We start from the raw sequence: 17,505 nt of genomic DNA, 5'->3' as shown, positions 1-17,505 counted from the left end.
AAAAATTTTACAAAAGGATAAATTGGTAAATTTATATTTTATTCCCAATCTCATTCCAATCTACCAAACAAGAGATATTACAATTCTTAGATTATTCCCATAAACATACTAAACAAGTGATTGAGTTATATTTTGATAATTCCCAACAATCAATTCCCCATCCAAATCCTATCTTTTTATCCTCAAATTCTCATTCCCACATACCAAGCGCTAAAGTATATTGTATGATAAGAAATTTTTTTATGATTGAGAGAGACTACCGTTGTGTGATCAAGTTGTTGGATTGTTGGATCATAGATATGTTATGATCTAATCACCCACGCTCTTGATATTGATATGATCATACAATACCACCATTATTAAGATCATACTTAATATCAGGATCGCTCATTTATTTTTGGATTGTATAGTCGTAGAATTATAAATTAGATGTGGGATTCTGATAACCATGCATTCAATTTGTATAGGAGTATGATAATCGGGAGTTTGATAACAATTTTTGTCTATTAGCTAGAGTTGTTGAGTAAAATTATTAACTAATTTGACTGGCTAAAAATAATGACTGATAAACCAGTTGAATAAGGCAATTGTTTTGGTAAAAATTATATACTATCTATTGACTGTTTATTATAGAAAAAGTAGGTCAAAAATACAATATAAAAAGCTACTATTTGATTTTTTCACAAAAAAACTAATTTTTAAAATAGGTTAAAATTAATTTACCAACTATTTATTGAATTATTTGACCTACTAAAAAATTAGATAAAAGCTAACGAAACAACCAATAACAAGTTACTCCTAGTGTCCTATGTCCCTTTCAATTTGCACCTCTTTCATCTTAGTTTGTCCCACTTATTTTGCACCTTTTCGCTTTTTAGTAATGACCCCACTTTCTTTCTTTTTTTAAATCTTATCCATCAACTTATTATCCTTCTCAATCTTAACCACTAATTCTTTCATTCACTTATTTTTTGTCTTATTTTCTAAGTCAATTTTATTTTCCACAAAATTTTCATCAAGACGTAGAGAGTAATTAACAATTTTAGGCAATTTTCGTTGTAGCTAGGGAGAGTCAAGTAAATTCGTGTATCTCATTTCTGAGGGCATTTACGTCATGAAAAATGGTGATCACGTCTACGTTCTCTGTACTATAAAACTCAAAATATGCCTCTCCACAAACCCTTTTGCTTCTTTGCTCTCCCTTCCTCTCTCTTATCACTGCGGCTAGGGTTTCGGCAGAGCTTTCAGGTTTTTCTCTTTTCTCCTTCGTCATTACAGCATTAACTTTCACGGAGTATTCTGTTGATGATATTTGTACATATTCAATCATTTTTCTCTTTGATATTGAATCGACTTTTCGTTTGCTAGTTATTAAGTTATTCATCGTACTCATTATTAGATTTGATGTGGATTCTTATGTAAATATATATGTATTCGATTTAATCTGTTTGTTTGCTTCCTTGTTTAAAGATATTTGGACTCCAATTGCATGTAATTTTGATTCGTAGTTTGTGTTCATCAGATCTGTGATTTAGTTGCGTTTCACCCTTCCTGAAGTTGTTCAATTTATTTATTTTTGTGTTAAATCTTCTAGTAAAGCTTTTCAGTAGCTGTCAGAGCTAAAAAATGATTGAAAATGTTCTTAATCTCTCAATAACAATGAGCGTTAATCCGATAAGATTGGGGATCCTGTTATTTAATCTCCTATAAATGCAAATGGTATCATTCAGTCAGAATAAGGTGATTTGAGTGTTGGTAATAATTGATTGGTTTTTGATTTTCGGAATTGATCACTATACGTATTGTGGACCTTAAAATTGGTTTATTGGGAATATAATAAGTTGCACCAGATGAATAAATCTGACTGAATTATAGCTGCTGATTGCATTTTAAGCTTTTGTTTGTGTTTAAATATGAAGTGTTGATAGTTGATTGAAAGCTGACGACTTACTTTCAGTTGAATTGCTATTTCTTGATTTTCAGTTGAACAATAGCCATCCCTTTTATTACATTATTTTATGTTAGTCAATTCAGCCTTGGTGGTTTTGTGATTGATTTTTTTATGGATGTGAGCTGGTTAATTATGTGTTCATATAAGTTATAACTATCTTGTTTTTTCCAGCTGCTTCACTAATTTATCATGGGTAAGGAGAAGATTCACATCAGTTTGGTGGTCATTGGCCATGTTGATTCTGGAAAGTCGACAACTACTGGTCACTTGATCTACAAGCTTGGTGGAATTGACAAGCGTGTGATTGAAAGATTTGAGAAGGAAGCTGCTGAGATGAACAAGAGGTCCTTCAAGTATGCCTGGGTGCTTGACAAGCTCAAGGCTGAGCGTGAGCGTGGTATTACCATAGATATTGCCTTGTGGAAGTTTGAGACCAACAAGTACTACTGCACTGTCATTGATGCCCCTGGTCACCGTGACTTTATCAAGAACATGATTACTGGTACCTCCCAGGCTGACTGTGCTATCCTCATCATTGACTCCACCACTGGAGGTTTTGAGGCTGGTATCTCCAAAGATGGCCAAACCCGTGAGCATGCCCTTCTTGCCTTCACCCTTGGAGTGAAACAAATGATTTGCTGCTGTAATAAGGTATAAATTATTGTGTATTTCTGTTGTTTGTGTTACACTGATTTCTTCTATGAGACTTTTGCATTTTTGCTGGATTGAATGGTCCTTATTTCTAGCTTTTGTTTAATGGATTAGATGGATGCCACCACACCCAAGTATTCCAAGGCTAGGTATGATGAAATCGTCAAGGAAGTATCTTCATATCTCAAGAAGGTCGGATACAATCCAGATAAAATCCCGTTCGTTCCCATCTCCGGTTTTGAGGGAGACAACATGATTGAGAGGTCAACCAACCTTGACTGGTACAAGGGACCAACCCTTCTTGAGGCTCTTGACATGATCAACGAGCCAAAGAGGCCATCAGACAAGCCCCTTCGTCTCCCACTCCAAGATGTCTACAAGATTGGAGGCATTGGAACCGTTCCTGTTGGACGTGTTGAAACTGGTGTATTGAAGCCTGGTATGGTTGTTACCTTTGGTCCAACTGGTCTGACCACTGAAGTTAAGTCTGTTGAGATGCACCATGAGTCTCTTCCAGAGGCTCTTCCTGGTGACAATGTTGGTTTTAACGTGAAGAATGTTGCTGTCAAGGATCTCAAGCGTGGTTACGTGGCTTCCGACTCAAAGAATGACCCTGCTAAGGAAGCTGCTAACTTCACTGCACAGGTTATCATCATGAACCATCCGGGACAGATTGGAAATGGTTACGCCCCAGTGTTGGATTGCCACACCTCTCACATTGCTGTTAAGTTTGCCGAGCTAGTGACGAAGATTGACAGGCGTTCCGGTAAGGAACTTGAGAAGGAGCCCAAGTTCTTGAAAAATGGTGATGCTGGATTTGTAAAGATGATTCCAACCAAGCCCATGGTTGTCGAAACTTTCTCAGAGTATCCACCCCTTGGTCGTTTTGCTGTTAGGGACATGAGGCAGACCGTAGCTGTTGGTGTCATTAAGAATGTTGAAAAGAAGGATCCAACTGGTGCTAAGGTTACCAAGGCTGCCCAGAAGAAGAAATGAAGTGCTTGACCATAATTAAATGTTTTGTTATGTTTAAGGCTTTTTGGTTTTTAAAGATTTATGTGTACTGTTATGTCACTGAGACTTGAGATTGCGGAGTTATCATTTTATTTAAGTAGCTCGAGAGCTATGTTGAACTTGTTTTATTTGGCTACATGCTAGTGTATTGCCTGAATCTGAACTATATTTATACCTTATACCCGTTTTAATTGACTCTGGTCTTGTTGGCATATATATATATATATATATATATATATATATATATATATATATATATATATATATATATATATATGTATAAAAGGAGTCTCAAAATGAAAAGGATGAGAAGAATTTATAGTCATTGATCTTATCAAGACCTAACAGGTGAAAAAAGAGTGTTGAACCGGTCCATTTTTCACGAAAAATTGTTCTCTCTCCTGTTCAAAGTCTTTCTCTTCGTGAAAACCACAATTGCTGCACCATCATTCTCTTTTATCTTTTTCTCCATCTTCTGTTCAATCTACTGCTCCTTTTGTTCAATAATAACAAATCATTTAAGTTTTGTTTACAGATTTCAATATGTTTTTCAATTCATTAGTAGTTAATCTAGAGTTTTCTAAATGGGGAAAAATTACGTCTCTAATCTTACTTCAATATACAGAAATTAATTGTTATTATTGCGTTATGTTGTATTGCATTTGTCTGGAATTAGGCTTCCCATATTTGTCTCTAATAGTAGACATCAATTTTACTTTCTTTTCTTCCATTAATATCCTTTCTAAACAAAGCTTCAAGGTTCTATCTTTAATATAAGGTTTCCTGAGTTGTTTTTCTCATTATATTGATTTGTTGCGATTAAAGGTTACTATGTTCTGTATAAGCTTATGAATTATTGCACGTACCATGCTCTTGTAATATGATACTATGTTATGATTAAAGATTACTATGTTCTTAGAAAATGATACTATGTTGTGATTAAAGGTTACTATGTTTTGTATAAGATTAAGAGAAACCATTAACTATAAATAATCATTTAACCTTTATTCATAACATAATATCCTTTTCTAAGAATATAGTATCTCATTAACATTTTCAGAACATAGTAACTTTTAAAATGAACATAGTATCTTGTACTGAATAGTGAACTTCAACAAAACTTCATTATAATCATATAAGGAGACAATAACTCTAAATAATTATAGTAACCTTTAATCATAACATATTATACATGGTGTTTATTTTTGACACGATATTACTCATAGTGGATTCATTATTACTTATAGTATTCTTTATATAACACATATGAGCCTATTAGCTCAATCGGCAGAGCACTCTGTTCTTCATTGTATGGAGGGTGTAGGTTCAAATCCAACATCGGCTATTATTTGCATTTATCAAAAATAATCATCTAATATTATGACCATCTCTTCGATAAACATAAGCAATTATAGTTTTGAATTTGTTTTTTCACAATTACATATGAGGAGACAGTAACTCAATATAATCATAGTATCCTTTACTAGGAACATGATAACTTTTTCTAAACACATAGAATATTAAAAATTTTACAATAATATACTAACTTTTAATAAGAATAACCAAATATACTTATCTTAACCATTTCTTCATCTATAAGCAAATTATAGTTTTAAATTTGTTTTTTTTACCATTACAAATAAGGAGAAGACGTTGACTATATAAAATCATAGTATCATTTACTAAGAATATAGTAACTTTTTATAAGAAACTATATCAAGAAATTTGAATTAATTAAGTATGTGGGACTCGAACCCACATCATATACAACAATGTATATTGCTCTACCAATTTGAGCTAATAGCCTTGTGAACACTTATACAATTTTGCAAAAGTATTACTTTATAGAGGAAAGGATTTCGACGGATATATCCCAATAAAAACAATACCTTAGAAGATATACAAGCTCATTAAATTGTAGTAGTAAACAACCATCTGACAGCAACATTAGACAACAACAAAACATAACTCAACAAAATATTAAATTGTAGATATACCCCAATAACAACAATATCGGGCTTAGTCTGCGAGCTAAACTCAACAACAAAATATGCTACAAACATCTGACAGTAACATTAGCCAACAACAAAGCGCAACAGACATCTGAGAGCAACATTTGTTATGAATGGTAGTGTGTGACTTGAGTGCACATTAAAGGGTTGAATTCATGAGTGTGACTCTTGGATGGTGGTAACTAAATGGGTGTAATTATGTGTGGAGTATTCATGAAGAATTATGGGTGTTAATGAAGATTAATGAAGAAAATGAAAGGGTTTGATTTATGTATGCTCGATCAAGATTTTGACAGAAGAATCTGTAAGGTCGCTCGACCCACTCGCTCAACCGAGCGAGCCATTTTGGTGGGTCGAGCGGTCAAACAGAATGCCCCAGTTTTGGCTGATACTCGCTCGACCGAGCGAGCTCTCTGATCCGGTCGAGCGGATTCTCTGATATGCATGGGATGTTTGTTTTTCGACCTTTCAAATCCTTAGAGTTATTTCATAGTATTCATTACTCAATATTAACTATGTATTCAAGTGAGCTATTCATCTTCATGTACCTAGTACTATAAATAGGGTTCTCATACTCACACATCAAACACATCAAACACAACCCCTAAGCCAAACACATAGCCATTTGTTTGTTATCTCTTTCTCAATTGTAATTCTTCATTAAGAAGTGTTGTTTGTATTCTTTTGATATAATATAAACAGAAACTACACACCACGGAGGACGTAGCCATCATTGGGTGAACCTCCTTAAATCTTTGTGTCCTTTTTAGTTACATTGTCAAACTTTGTTTTGTTCGTTGTTGTTTGTTCTTAGCATCGTAACGATTTTGGCAAACGTTTTCAATTGGTATCAGAGCCAAGTTGTTTTTACGGTGTTTTAAGAAATTATTATTTGAGAATCATGACTACAATGAAGCTCGACATTGAGAAGTTTGATAGAAATGTAAATTTTGGCTTATGGCAAGTCAAAATGAGAGCCATTTTGATCCAAAATGGTGTGCATAAGGCCATTGATGGTGTAGATAAGATGCCGGAAGGAATGTCCACATCAAGATGGGAAGAGATAGACTCAAAGGCATTATCGGCAATCCAATTATGCCTTTCCAATGAAGTTCTAAGAGAGGTTGTTAAAGAAACAACAACCAAGAGTATATGGGAGAAGTTGGAATCACTCTACATGGCCAAGAGTGTTACCAATAGGCTACTTTTGAAAAGTAGACTCTACGATTTACGCTTGGAGGAAGGTAAACCTTTGAAACCTCACTTAGATGAGTTTTATTCCATTGTTATGGATTTACAAAACATTGATGTCAATCTTGATGATGAAGACTTGGCAATTTATCTTTTATGTTCTCTACCCCCTTCTTATAAAAATTTTAGAGAAACTCTACTCTATGGTAGAGATAATTTGAGTAGTGATGATGTGAAGAGTGCCTTGACACAAAGGGACCTTATCGATTCACAATTATCACAAAATTCACAAAGCAATGCTAGTGATGGTTTGTTTGTGAGAGGGAGGTCACAAGAGAAAGGTTCCACTAGTGGGAATGGAAACAAGGGTAAAGGGAGGTCCAAGTCCATTAGGCCAAATAAAAATAAAACTTGTAATTATTGCAAGCTTAAGGGCCACATCAAGAAAGATTGTTGGAAGTTAAAAAAGAAAAATGAAGAGGAGGCTAGGGAAGTAACTAGTAATGCTAATGCTAGTTATGTGAATAATAGTGATGATGGTGATGTTCTTGTTGCCACACATGGGTACAAAGATAATGATGAGTGGATTCTTGACTCGGGGTGCACATTCCATATGACTCCCAACAAAACTTTCTTCCATACTTTTGAAAGTGTTGATGGGGGAAATGTTACCATGGGAAACAACACTACTTGTAAGGTTGTTGGGACTGGGAGCATTAGAGTAAAGATGTTTGATGGGATTGTGTGGACCTTAACCGATGTAAGGTATGTCCCGGGGTTGAATAAGAATCTTTTGTCTTTGGGTACTCTAGATAAGATCGGGTGTAGAATCACTTGTGAAGGTGGAGTTATGAAAGTTGCTAAAGGCTCACTAGTTGTGATGAAGGGTAGGTTGAATGGGAGTTTATATGCTCTTTAAGGTTCAACAATTCTTGGCTTGGCAAATGTATCCACAAACACAATGTCCGATCATGACACCAAACTTTGGCATTTGAGGCTTGGTCACATGGGCGAAAGAGGTATGTTTGAACTCTCTAAACAAGGTTTATTTGATGGGAAGAAATTTGGGAACCTTAGTTTTTGTGAACATTGTGTTTATGGGAAACACAAGAGAGTTAGTTTCAAACCCGCCGTTCACAACACTAAGGGAATTTTAGATTATGTCCATTCCGATTTGTGGGGGCCTTCTTGAATGCCCTTCCTTAGTGGTTGTAGTTACATGTTGACCTTTATTGATGATTTCTCTAGGAAAGTTTGGTGTTATTTTACAAAACATAAAAATGAAGTGTTTGATGTCTTCTTGGAATGGAAGAAGATGATTGAAAAGAAAACCGGTAGGAGCATCAAGACCTTAAGAACCGAAAATGGTCTTGAATTTGTTGATAATAAATTTCTCAAATATTGTTCTAATGAAGGTATTGTTAGACATAGAACTTGTGCAGGTCATCCTCAACAAAATGGTGTTGCGGAGAGGATGAATAAAACATTATTGGAAAGGGCTAGATGCATGCTAAAACAAGCTAATTTGGGGAAGCAATTTTGGGCCGAAGCGGTGGCTACGGCATGTTATTTGATCAACCGTTCACCTCATACCGCCTTGAAATTCAAGTCGCCACAAGAAGTATGGTATAACACTCCGGTAAACTATTCTAGTCTTAGGATTTTTGGTTGTCCAGCTTATATTCATGTAAATGATGGTAAGTTAGAACCTAGGGCTAGAAAAGGTATTTTTGTGGGATATGGAGTGGGTGTAAAGGTATAGGGTGTGGTGTAATGAATCAAAGAAAATAATTGTTTCTAGAGATGTTGTTTTTTATGAAAATAGCATGCTTGTATCTAGTGTTGAAAAATCTTTTGATAATGATGTTAATGATGATGCAAAAGTGGAGGTTCAACCTTCTAATATTGATGATGAGGAAAATTATGATGATGTTCAACAAAGGTCTCCTCCTTTGTCCACAACTAGGCAAAGAAGGAAGATCGTGGCTCCAAGGAGGTATATTGAAGAGTGTGATTATGTGGTTTATGCTCTCAACATTGCTAGCGAAGTCGAAGGGTTAAATGAACCAAGTACGTACAAGAAGGCTATGGCCTCAAATGACTCAAGCAAGTGGTTGATTGCTATGAAGCAAGAGATGTAGTCTCTTGCAAAGAATCGAACTTGGGATATCGTTGTTGCACCAAAGAAAAAGAAAATTGTGGGGTGCAAGTGGATATTCAAGAGGAAGGAGGGTCCTTCTAATGATACTCCTCCCATCTACAAAGCAAGGGTAGTTGCAAAGGGATACTCTCAAATTGAGGGTGTTGATTTTCATGAGGTTTTCTCACCGGTGGTGAAACACTCTTCTATAAGGGCATTGCTTGCTTTGGTGGCAATGGAGGATTTGGAGTTACATCAATTGGATGTAAAAACGGCTTTTCTTCACGGTGAGCTTGAAGAAGAAATCTTTATGAAGCAACCGGAAGGTTTTGAGGTAGCCGGTAAGGAGAATCATGTGTGTAGATTGAAGAGGTCATTGTAAGGGTTGAAGCAATCTCCAAGGCAATGGTACAAAAGGTTTGATTCCTTTATGATTTCACATGATTTTATTAGAAGTTCTTATGATAGGTGTGTCTATTTTAAGAAGTTTGAAGATGGTTCTTTATTATATTTGCTCTTATATGTTGATGACATGCTAGTAGCATGTAGTTCTTTGTTTAAGGTGGAGAACTTGAAAGAATTGCTTTCAAGTGAATTTGATATGAAAGATCTTGGTGAAGCCAAGAAGATTCTTGGGATGGAGATTTTGAGAGATCGGGCTAAGGGTATTCAATACCTTAGTCAAAGGAAATACATTGAGAAAGTTGTGCAACATTTCTCTATGGATGATGCTAAAGGTGTGTCTACTCCTCTTGCTTTTCATTTCAAATTGTCCAAGAACTTGTGTCCACAAACAAAGGCGGAAGAAGAGCAAATGGTAAGAATTTCGTACACTAGTGCCGTTGATAGCGTTATGTATGCTATGGTATGTTCTAGACCCGACATTGCTCATGCAGTGAGTTTGGTGAGTAGATATATGTCTAATCCGGGGAAGGGACATTGGGAGGCGCTAAAGTGGTTATTGAGGTATTTGAAAGATACTTCTAATATTTGTCTCATGTATGGGAAGAATGCAAGCGAGCTAACCGGGTTTTGTGACTCGGATTATGGTGGTGATCTAGATAATAGAAAGTCCACAAGTGGGTTCGTGTTTACTTGGGTGGTTCAGCGATAAGTTGGCAATCATCGCTGCAAGATGTGGTTGCTCTCTCTACAACCGAAGCGGAGTACATAGCCATGGCCGAGTCATTCAAAGAGGCAAAGTGGCTTAAAGGTCTTGTTGGTGAAATGTGCAATAAGGTGTGTGAGATAAGTGTGCATTGTGATAGTCAAAGTGCGATTCATTTGGCTAGAAATCAAAATACATTTCATAGAAGGTCCAAGCACATTGATATTAAGTATAATTTCATTCGGGATGAAGTTGAGCACAAAAGGGTGTTATTGAAGAAAATTGACACTACGGAAAATCCGGCCGACATGATGACAAAGTCATTACCTACTACCAAGTTTGAATTATGTGTTGACTTGGTAGGTTTAGCTCCTTGCTTGAAATAATGCCCTCTTGGGCATTTTTGAGGTGTGTATGTTTTTGATTATGAAGTGGATTGATGAATGTTTTGACTTGGATGAACTCAAGTCAAGGTGGAGATTGTTATGAATGGTAGTGTGTGACTTGAGTGCAAATTAAAGGGTTGAATTCATGAGTGTGACTCTTGGATGGTGGTAACTAAATGGGTGTAATTATGTGTGGAGTATTCATGAAAAATTATGGGTGTTAATGAAGATTAATGAAGAAAATAAAAGGGTTTGATTTATGTATGCTCGATCAAGATTTTGACAGAAGAATCTGTAAGGTCGCTCGACCCACTCGCTCGACCGAGCGAGCCATTTTGGTGGGTCGAGCGGTCAGACAGAATGCCCCAGTTTTGGCTGATACTCGCTCGACCGAGCGAGCTCTCTGATCCGGTCGAGCGGATTCTCTGATATGCATGGGATGTTTGTTTTTCGACCTTTCAAATCCTTAGAGTTATTTCATAGTATTCATTACTCAATATTAACTATGTATTCAAGTGAGCTATTCATCTTCATGTACCTAGTACTATAAATAGGGCTCTCATACTCACACATCAAACACATCAAACACAACCCCTAAGCCAAACACATAGCCATTTGTTTGTTATCTCTTTCTCAATTGTAATTCTTCATTAAGAAGTGTTGTTTGTATTCTTTTGATATAATATAAACAGAAACTACACACCACGGAGGACGTAGCCATCATTGGGTGAACCTCCTTAAATCTTTGTGTCCTTTTTAGTTACATTGTCAAACTTTGTTTTGTTCGTTGTTGTTTGTTCTTAGCATCGTAACGATTTTGGCAAACGTTTTCAACATTAGCCAACAACAATATGCAACAGACATCAAGACGCCAGCAGCAGCCACTTGACCGCAGCGAACCCATAATGCACTAACATGTAGTAGTAAAAAACCCTTAATCACATCTAGAAGGGGCATAGACATAAAGGTCCAATTACAACAAGACACACAATAGCCACAAGTACATGAGTTTATGAAGCTTAAAGAAAATTGATCATAATTCCTAATGGACATCCTTTGCTGCTGCTTTTAGCCAACTGTAGAAGTAATACTATAACCATCCAACACACCTCATCATCAACAAACAAACAAACCTAACAAATCCTAAGTGAGCTGACAACAAGCACAAGCATGCTGCCTGCAAATCACACACCCAACAACACCTAATAACAACTTCATAATCTCTTAACATGACTGAGCACCAACTACATCATATTAAAAGCCTTGTAACCATCCAACAACAGCCAAAACAATATATATACCTCAAATAGAACATATTAAAACTAATATTAAATGTCAAAATTATGTTGAATCTAAGTAGGTCCCCTTAGATTGAAAAATAAATACTATATTCTTGTTGAAGGTTACTATGCCCTTGAAAAAGATCACTAAATATATTTGAAATATTCAAATTTACTGGAATATAATTAATTAATAGATAGCAAAAAAAAAAAGCTCATATAGTACGTTTACCATTAGTAAATATGTATATAAAAGAAAAATATGATTCAAGAACACTACTAAAAATATTTTTAAAATGTAAAAAAAAAATAAAACAAAGAAATTAACAAACCTTAACATACAAATATAAAAAACAATATTCAAGAATCACAACAAAATTGAAGATGTAGAAGGAAAAAATATAAAATAAAAGAAAAGAAAATTGAAATATGAAAAATAATATTCAAGAAAAACCTTTAAAAAATCAAAAAATTGTAAAAAAAAAAATTAAAACAATGAGATTACGAACCCTAGGAAAAAAAATACAAAAAAAAACTAATTAAAGAAAGAAAACAAGAACGAAACTGCACGAAAAAAAAAACAAGATTCAACAAACGTACTAGATTAAAAAATAAAATGAAGATGTAAGATTTAAATATAACTTGAGTAGGACAACAACTACTTGAGAGAATGATCCAAATATGGATCATGAAGTCAACACACAAGTCAAGACAAGCCAAGACACTAAAATCAACCAAGAAAAGACTAGCCAAGAAGGATACATGACTGATCCCTTGGCCACTGACTTGAAAGCTGCATATTCTGACTTGGGCTTGACAACCATTGATGACCAACTCCAATCCAGATCAAACATGAGCATCAAAGAAGAACAAAGGCAAGAGGAAACTATGATGAGCCATACAGCAACTCGCAAGCAAACCAGAAACCAACATTCTGACCAACTAACAACAGACTGGTCAACTACCGGCCAGCCTACCTTGCACAACGTGGAGAGCCCAACCTACTGTATGGGTGAGCATGAAACCTGGGGAAACAACACCTCTATACATGGACCAAGAAGTCAAGGCCCAAGGACCTTGCTGGTTGTAATCACAGAAACCACAAAATGAGCTGCAAGGTCCCCTGTTCGTCAGTTTGGAAGGACAGCTGATACTTGTAATAATTAGGATATTTTTGTCTTTCTGTTTTCTTTACTTTGTAAAAAACGCGCGTGATTATTTGAAGTGTGGAGGTAGTTATGACCGTTAGAGGTCTAGTTTAGCCGTTAAAGCCTTATAAATAAGGGCTAACCTCATTGTATCCAGGCATTCGAGATTAATCAAGTATTTCTTCTTCAAAGTGATTGTTGTTCAATTGCTTGTTCTGTGAGGACCCTTTGTGAGTGAAAGCAAAGTGTTCCTCAGTTTGATTCCACAAGAATTGAAAGAGTACCTTTCAATTCAAGTGCGAGGAAGAGGCCAATCAATCCATTGTGGATTATTTGTCTCTATCCACGGTTCAAAGGCCACTCTTTAGAGTTGTCTTGGCCAGGCCCTCTTGTTTGTTGTCTCAAACAGAAGGAGTATCCTGTGTGAAATATTGAGTGTACGTTGATCACCTCATTGGTTCTTGATCGAGTTTTTCATGTTCTTGGAACAATCATCCCATACACGCATCAACTTGGTATCAGAGCCTAAGTTCTGAGAAGGGACGAGGGTAAGGGGATAGCCATAAAGCCAGGTAATATGCCATTTTTCACATTCTGACAAGAGGAGATCAGAGAGAAAGGTATTGTGCGATTTTGTTTCAATTCCGTTAAAAAAACAGGTACGTATTCCATTCTTTCTTGTTAATGATTCGTTTGTGATCGAGAATTACAGAATATATTGGATTGTTGATCATTTTTGGTCGTAGTATAAAAATTTTCTGGAAATCTGACTATTATATGGTTGATTGTGCATAAATTTTTTTTTTTTCTGATAATCCTTTCTTGAGTTGTTAAACGTCACACATTTATCAAATTAAAGTCATTATATTCAATTCTTGAAGATTTTGAGTGTAATGCTTGACATGAAATTAATGATACTTGTATGTGGATGATCGAAAAAATACGTTTTCGCCAAAACAAAATTATTCAATACAATCTGATTCCTATAATTCGATTCCATATATAATAACTGATTGTTATAAGTGTGGTTATTGATAGTAGTTGTGAGATACGATTGCATTTGTTGTTTGCCCTGGAAAATTTGGTATACATAATTCGATTTGCGATCTTTGTTCTGAAAATTAGGGTTTGTGTTCGTGTGTCTAGAAATCTGATTCTTTGTTCTTCTACATCTGTTTCTGTGCATTTGATTACACACATTAGATCATTTAATCACTGTTTAAACCTTGATTTTGCATTGCATCAACAACATTATACATTTGGGAGTATTCATTACATTTGTCACATTGAAAGTCTCATTGCAAAGAACTCACTGTTGCATTTCTGTGGTAGTTTTAGTTGTACATCATCAATTGTTGTGCTGGGAATCTAGCTGTTAACCATAGTTTTAGTTAGTAACCATAAGAACACCATGAACAATAATGAGAGGATGGATGAGATGGCCCTAGCTATTCAGCAACTCACCCAAACAGTAGCCAAGCTTGTTATGAACCAACCAGGAGGAGGTGTACCTATACACCAACATGATAGGAATACTAAGGATAGGACTATAAGGATTGATGTGCCTGAATTTGGAGGAATGCACCATAACCCTGAGGAATACCTAGATTGGGAGGCTGAGTTGGAAAGGTATTTTGAGTTTAGGGAAACACCTGCTGCACAAAAGTACAAATTGGCTAAGATCAAGTTAAACAATCTAGTAGCACCTTGGCTTGAGGGATTACAAAAACAGAGGAGAAGGGAAAACAGAGAGGATTGAGGAGAAAATATGTGCCTTCATCCTATAAACAACAACTATTTGTGCAATGGAGTACTCTTAGGCAGGGCACCAGGTCTGTAGCAGACTACATCCAAGAGTGGGAAAGACTTGTTGTTTTGTGTGACATTAATGAGTCCGAAGAAATGAAGATAGGAAAATTCATAGGAGGCCTTAGGGAAGATTTCAGAGAAAAACTTGAAGTTATGCAGCACTTAAACTTTGATACAGTATGCAATAATGCCCTCATATATGAGAAGTATGCTAGGAAGAAAAGCAATTACACACAACCCTTCAAACTCACTACACCTAAGCCTAACACCAGCAACAACAATATGGGAAATATAGGGATAAGCACCAGTATTTCAAACAGGAATACCAACACAGCAGCACCTAATAAGCCTAAGGATAGACCCAATGCACCCATGAAGGACATTGTATGCTTTAAGTGCCATGGTCATGGTCACATTAAAAGAGAGTGCCCTAATTCAAGAGCCTTCACCAATATGGAGTGGACTGAGATTAATGAGAGGGAAAGTAAACCTAGGGCTATGCTTGTTGCTAAAGATGGGAAGAAAGAAGTCATCCTGCCCCCTACACCAGCTGATGAACCAGAGGGTTCTTACATCTTAACCAGCCTAGGCACCTTGCAAAGAGCAGAGCTTGGAGAGACAGAGAGTGAATCAGAAGAGGAAGTCAGAGAGCAGCTGTATCCTGAGGAAGGTAGGTACCATCTGCTAATAAGGAGAAACTTTCATGCCACACCAAAAGGAAAAAAATCAGACCAAAGGGAGAGTATATTCCAAACAAAGTGCAGGATCAAAGATAAGGTTTGTGATCTAATAATTGATGGGGGAGTGAGACTAATTGTGTGAGTGCACAGCTGGTTCAGGATCTCAATCTACACACACAAAACCACCCTAACCCATATAAACTAAGATGGCTAGATAGCAAAGCTGAAGGTTTTGTAAAGAAACAGTGTTTGATTAACTTCTCCATAGGTTCATATAGTGATGAGATTCTATGTGATGTTTTAGATATGAGTGCATGCCACATATTATTGGGAAGACCTTGGCAACATGATAGGCACTCAATACACAATGGTTTTACCAACATCTATACTATTAGGCATGAAGGAAAATTAAAAGACCTCATACCCTTGCCACCACATAGAATTAGCCTCACACCAGTTAAGCAAAAGAAAGTAAGTTTCATCATGAGCAAAGGGGAGTGCCACAAGGAAGTTAAAGAAGGAGGGGAGTTATTGTTCCTATTTGCTAAAGAAATCAGTGAGAACCAAAACCAACACCACCCCAAGGTTGAAGAGTTATTGGAAGAGTTTAGTGATGTTTTCCCACAAGAGCTACCCAAAGGATTACCACCTTTAAGAGGGATAGAACATCAAATCGACCTAATACCAGTTTCCCAAATTCCAAACAAGCCTATGTATAGAACTAACCCTAAAGAAGCACTTGAACTACAAAAGCAAGTGGAAGAATTGTTAGCTAAAGGGTATGTGAGAAAAAGTATTAGTCCATGTGCCATTCCAACCCTTTTAGTACCTAAGAAGGATGGAACGTGGCGAATGTGCATTGATAGTAGAAGTGTAAATAACATCACTATCAAGTATAGGTTTCCCATTCCTCGCATAGATGATATGTTGGATGAACTCACAGGGGCACAATGGTTCAGTAAGATTGACTTACGAAGTGGGTATCACCAAATAAGAAAGAAAGAAGGAGATGAATGGAAAACCGCATTCAAAACCAAATATGGCCTATATGAATGGCTTGTCATGCCATTTGGTCTCACTGGTGCTCCTAGTACTTTCATGCGCTTAATGAATGAAATCCTCAGACCATTTCTAGGAAAATTTGTAGTAGTATACCTAGATGATATTTTGATCTATAGTAAGGTATTAGAGGAACACTTTAGACATTTGAAGTTGGTTTTTAAGGTCCTTAGGGAACAAAAATTGTACGGGAAACTAGAGAAATGTCATTTCTTAAGCAAAGAGATTAGTTTTTTGGGGTTCATCATCAACAGGGAAGGGGTAAAAGCGGATCCTAAAAAGGTAGAGGCAATTAAAGAATGGCCAACACCTAATAGTGTCACCCAAGTAAGATCATTTCATGGGCTAGCTTCTTTCTACAGAAGATTCATTCATAATTTTAGTTCCATCATGGCCCCAATAACTGAATGCACAAAACAAGGGGAATTTCAGTGGACACAAGGAGCACAAAAGGCCTTTGAACAAATCAAAGAGGCTATGTGTAAAGCACCTGTTCTTAAATTACCCGACTTCACACAACCTTTTGAGGTTGAATGTGATGCTAGTGGCAAAGGCATTGGAGCTGTTCTTACACAAGGGGGGAAACCTGTTGCATTTTTCAGTGAGAAATTAAATCAAAGCAGGTTAAACTATTCCACTTACGATAAGGAATTTTATGCCATGATTAGAGCCTTAGAACATTGGATGCATTACCTAAAAATTCAACCTTTTGTGTTACATTCTGATCATGAATCTCTTCAATACATAAATGGACAAAAGAAATTGAACCCAAGACATGCTAAATGGGTAGAATTCATGCAAACATTTAATTTTGTAGCTAAGTACAAAACAGGAAAGGCTAATATTGTTGCAGATGCCCTAAGTAGGAAACATCATTTGTTGTCCATGTTAGAAGCAAAAATACTAGGCTTTGAAATGATTAAGCCCCTTTACTTAGAAGATGATGAGCTTAAGGAATTATACTTAGAATGTCAGTCTATGCCTAAGGGACTTTTTCATGTTGACCATGGCTTTATGTTTAAAGGAAATAGACTCTGTATTCCCAAATCACCTATAAGATTGCTTTTAATAAAGGA

The 17,505-nt window shown here is 36.2% G+C and overlaps 1 protein-coding gene across 1 annotated transcript; it reads left to right on the top strand.

Annotated features, from left to right (window-relative positions):
• Window positions 1-1,112: 1,112 nt before the first annotated feature.
• On the top strand, window positions 1,113-3,811 carry LOC130802671 (elongation factor 1-alpha). Its single transcript, XM_057666680.1, has 3 exons — window positions 1,113-1,248; window positions 2,123-2,602; window positions 2,717-3,811. The coding sequence occupies exons 2-3, from the start codon at window positions 2,141-2,143 to the stop codon at window positions 3,596-3,598; spliced, it is 1,344 nt and encodes a 447-aa protein (XP_057522663.1). The 5' UTR covers window positions 1,113-1,248; window positions 2,123-2,140; the 3' UTR covers window positions 3,599-3,811.
• The last annotated feature ends 13,694 nt before the right edge of the window (window positions 3,812-17,505 follow it).

This window comes from Amaranthus tricolor, chromosome 16, assembly GCF_026212465.1.
Source record: "Amaranthus tricolor cultivar Red isolate AtriRed21 chromosome 16, ASM2621246v1, whole genome shotgun sequence".
Taxonomy (NCBI): domain Eukaryota; kingdom Viridiplantae; phylum Streptophyta; class Magnoliopsida; order Caryophyllales; family Amaranthaceae; genus Amaranthus; species Amaranthus tricolor.
Note: the sequence above shows the minus strand (reverse complement) of the source record. Positions and strands in the feature narration are given on the sequence as shown.

Bases quoted from the DNA above. Each gene is read 5' to 3' on its own strand.
- LOC130802671 (XM_057666680.1), top strand. From the start codon at position 2,141: ATGGGTAAGGAGAAGATTCACATCAGTTTGGTGGTCATTGGCCATGTT. The intron at 2,603-2,716 runs GTATAAATTATT...TTAATGGATTAG, and splicing joins TGATTTGCTGCTGTAATAAG to ATGGATGCCACCACACCCAA.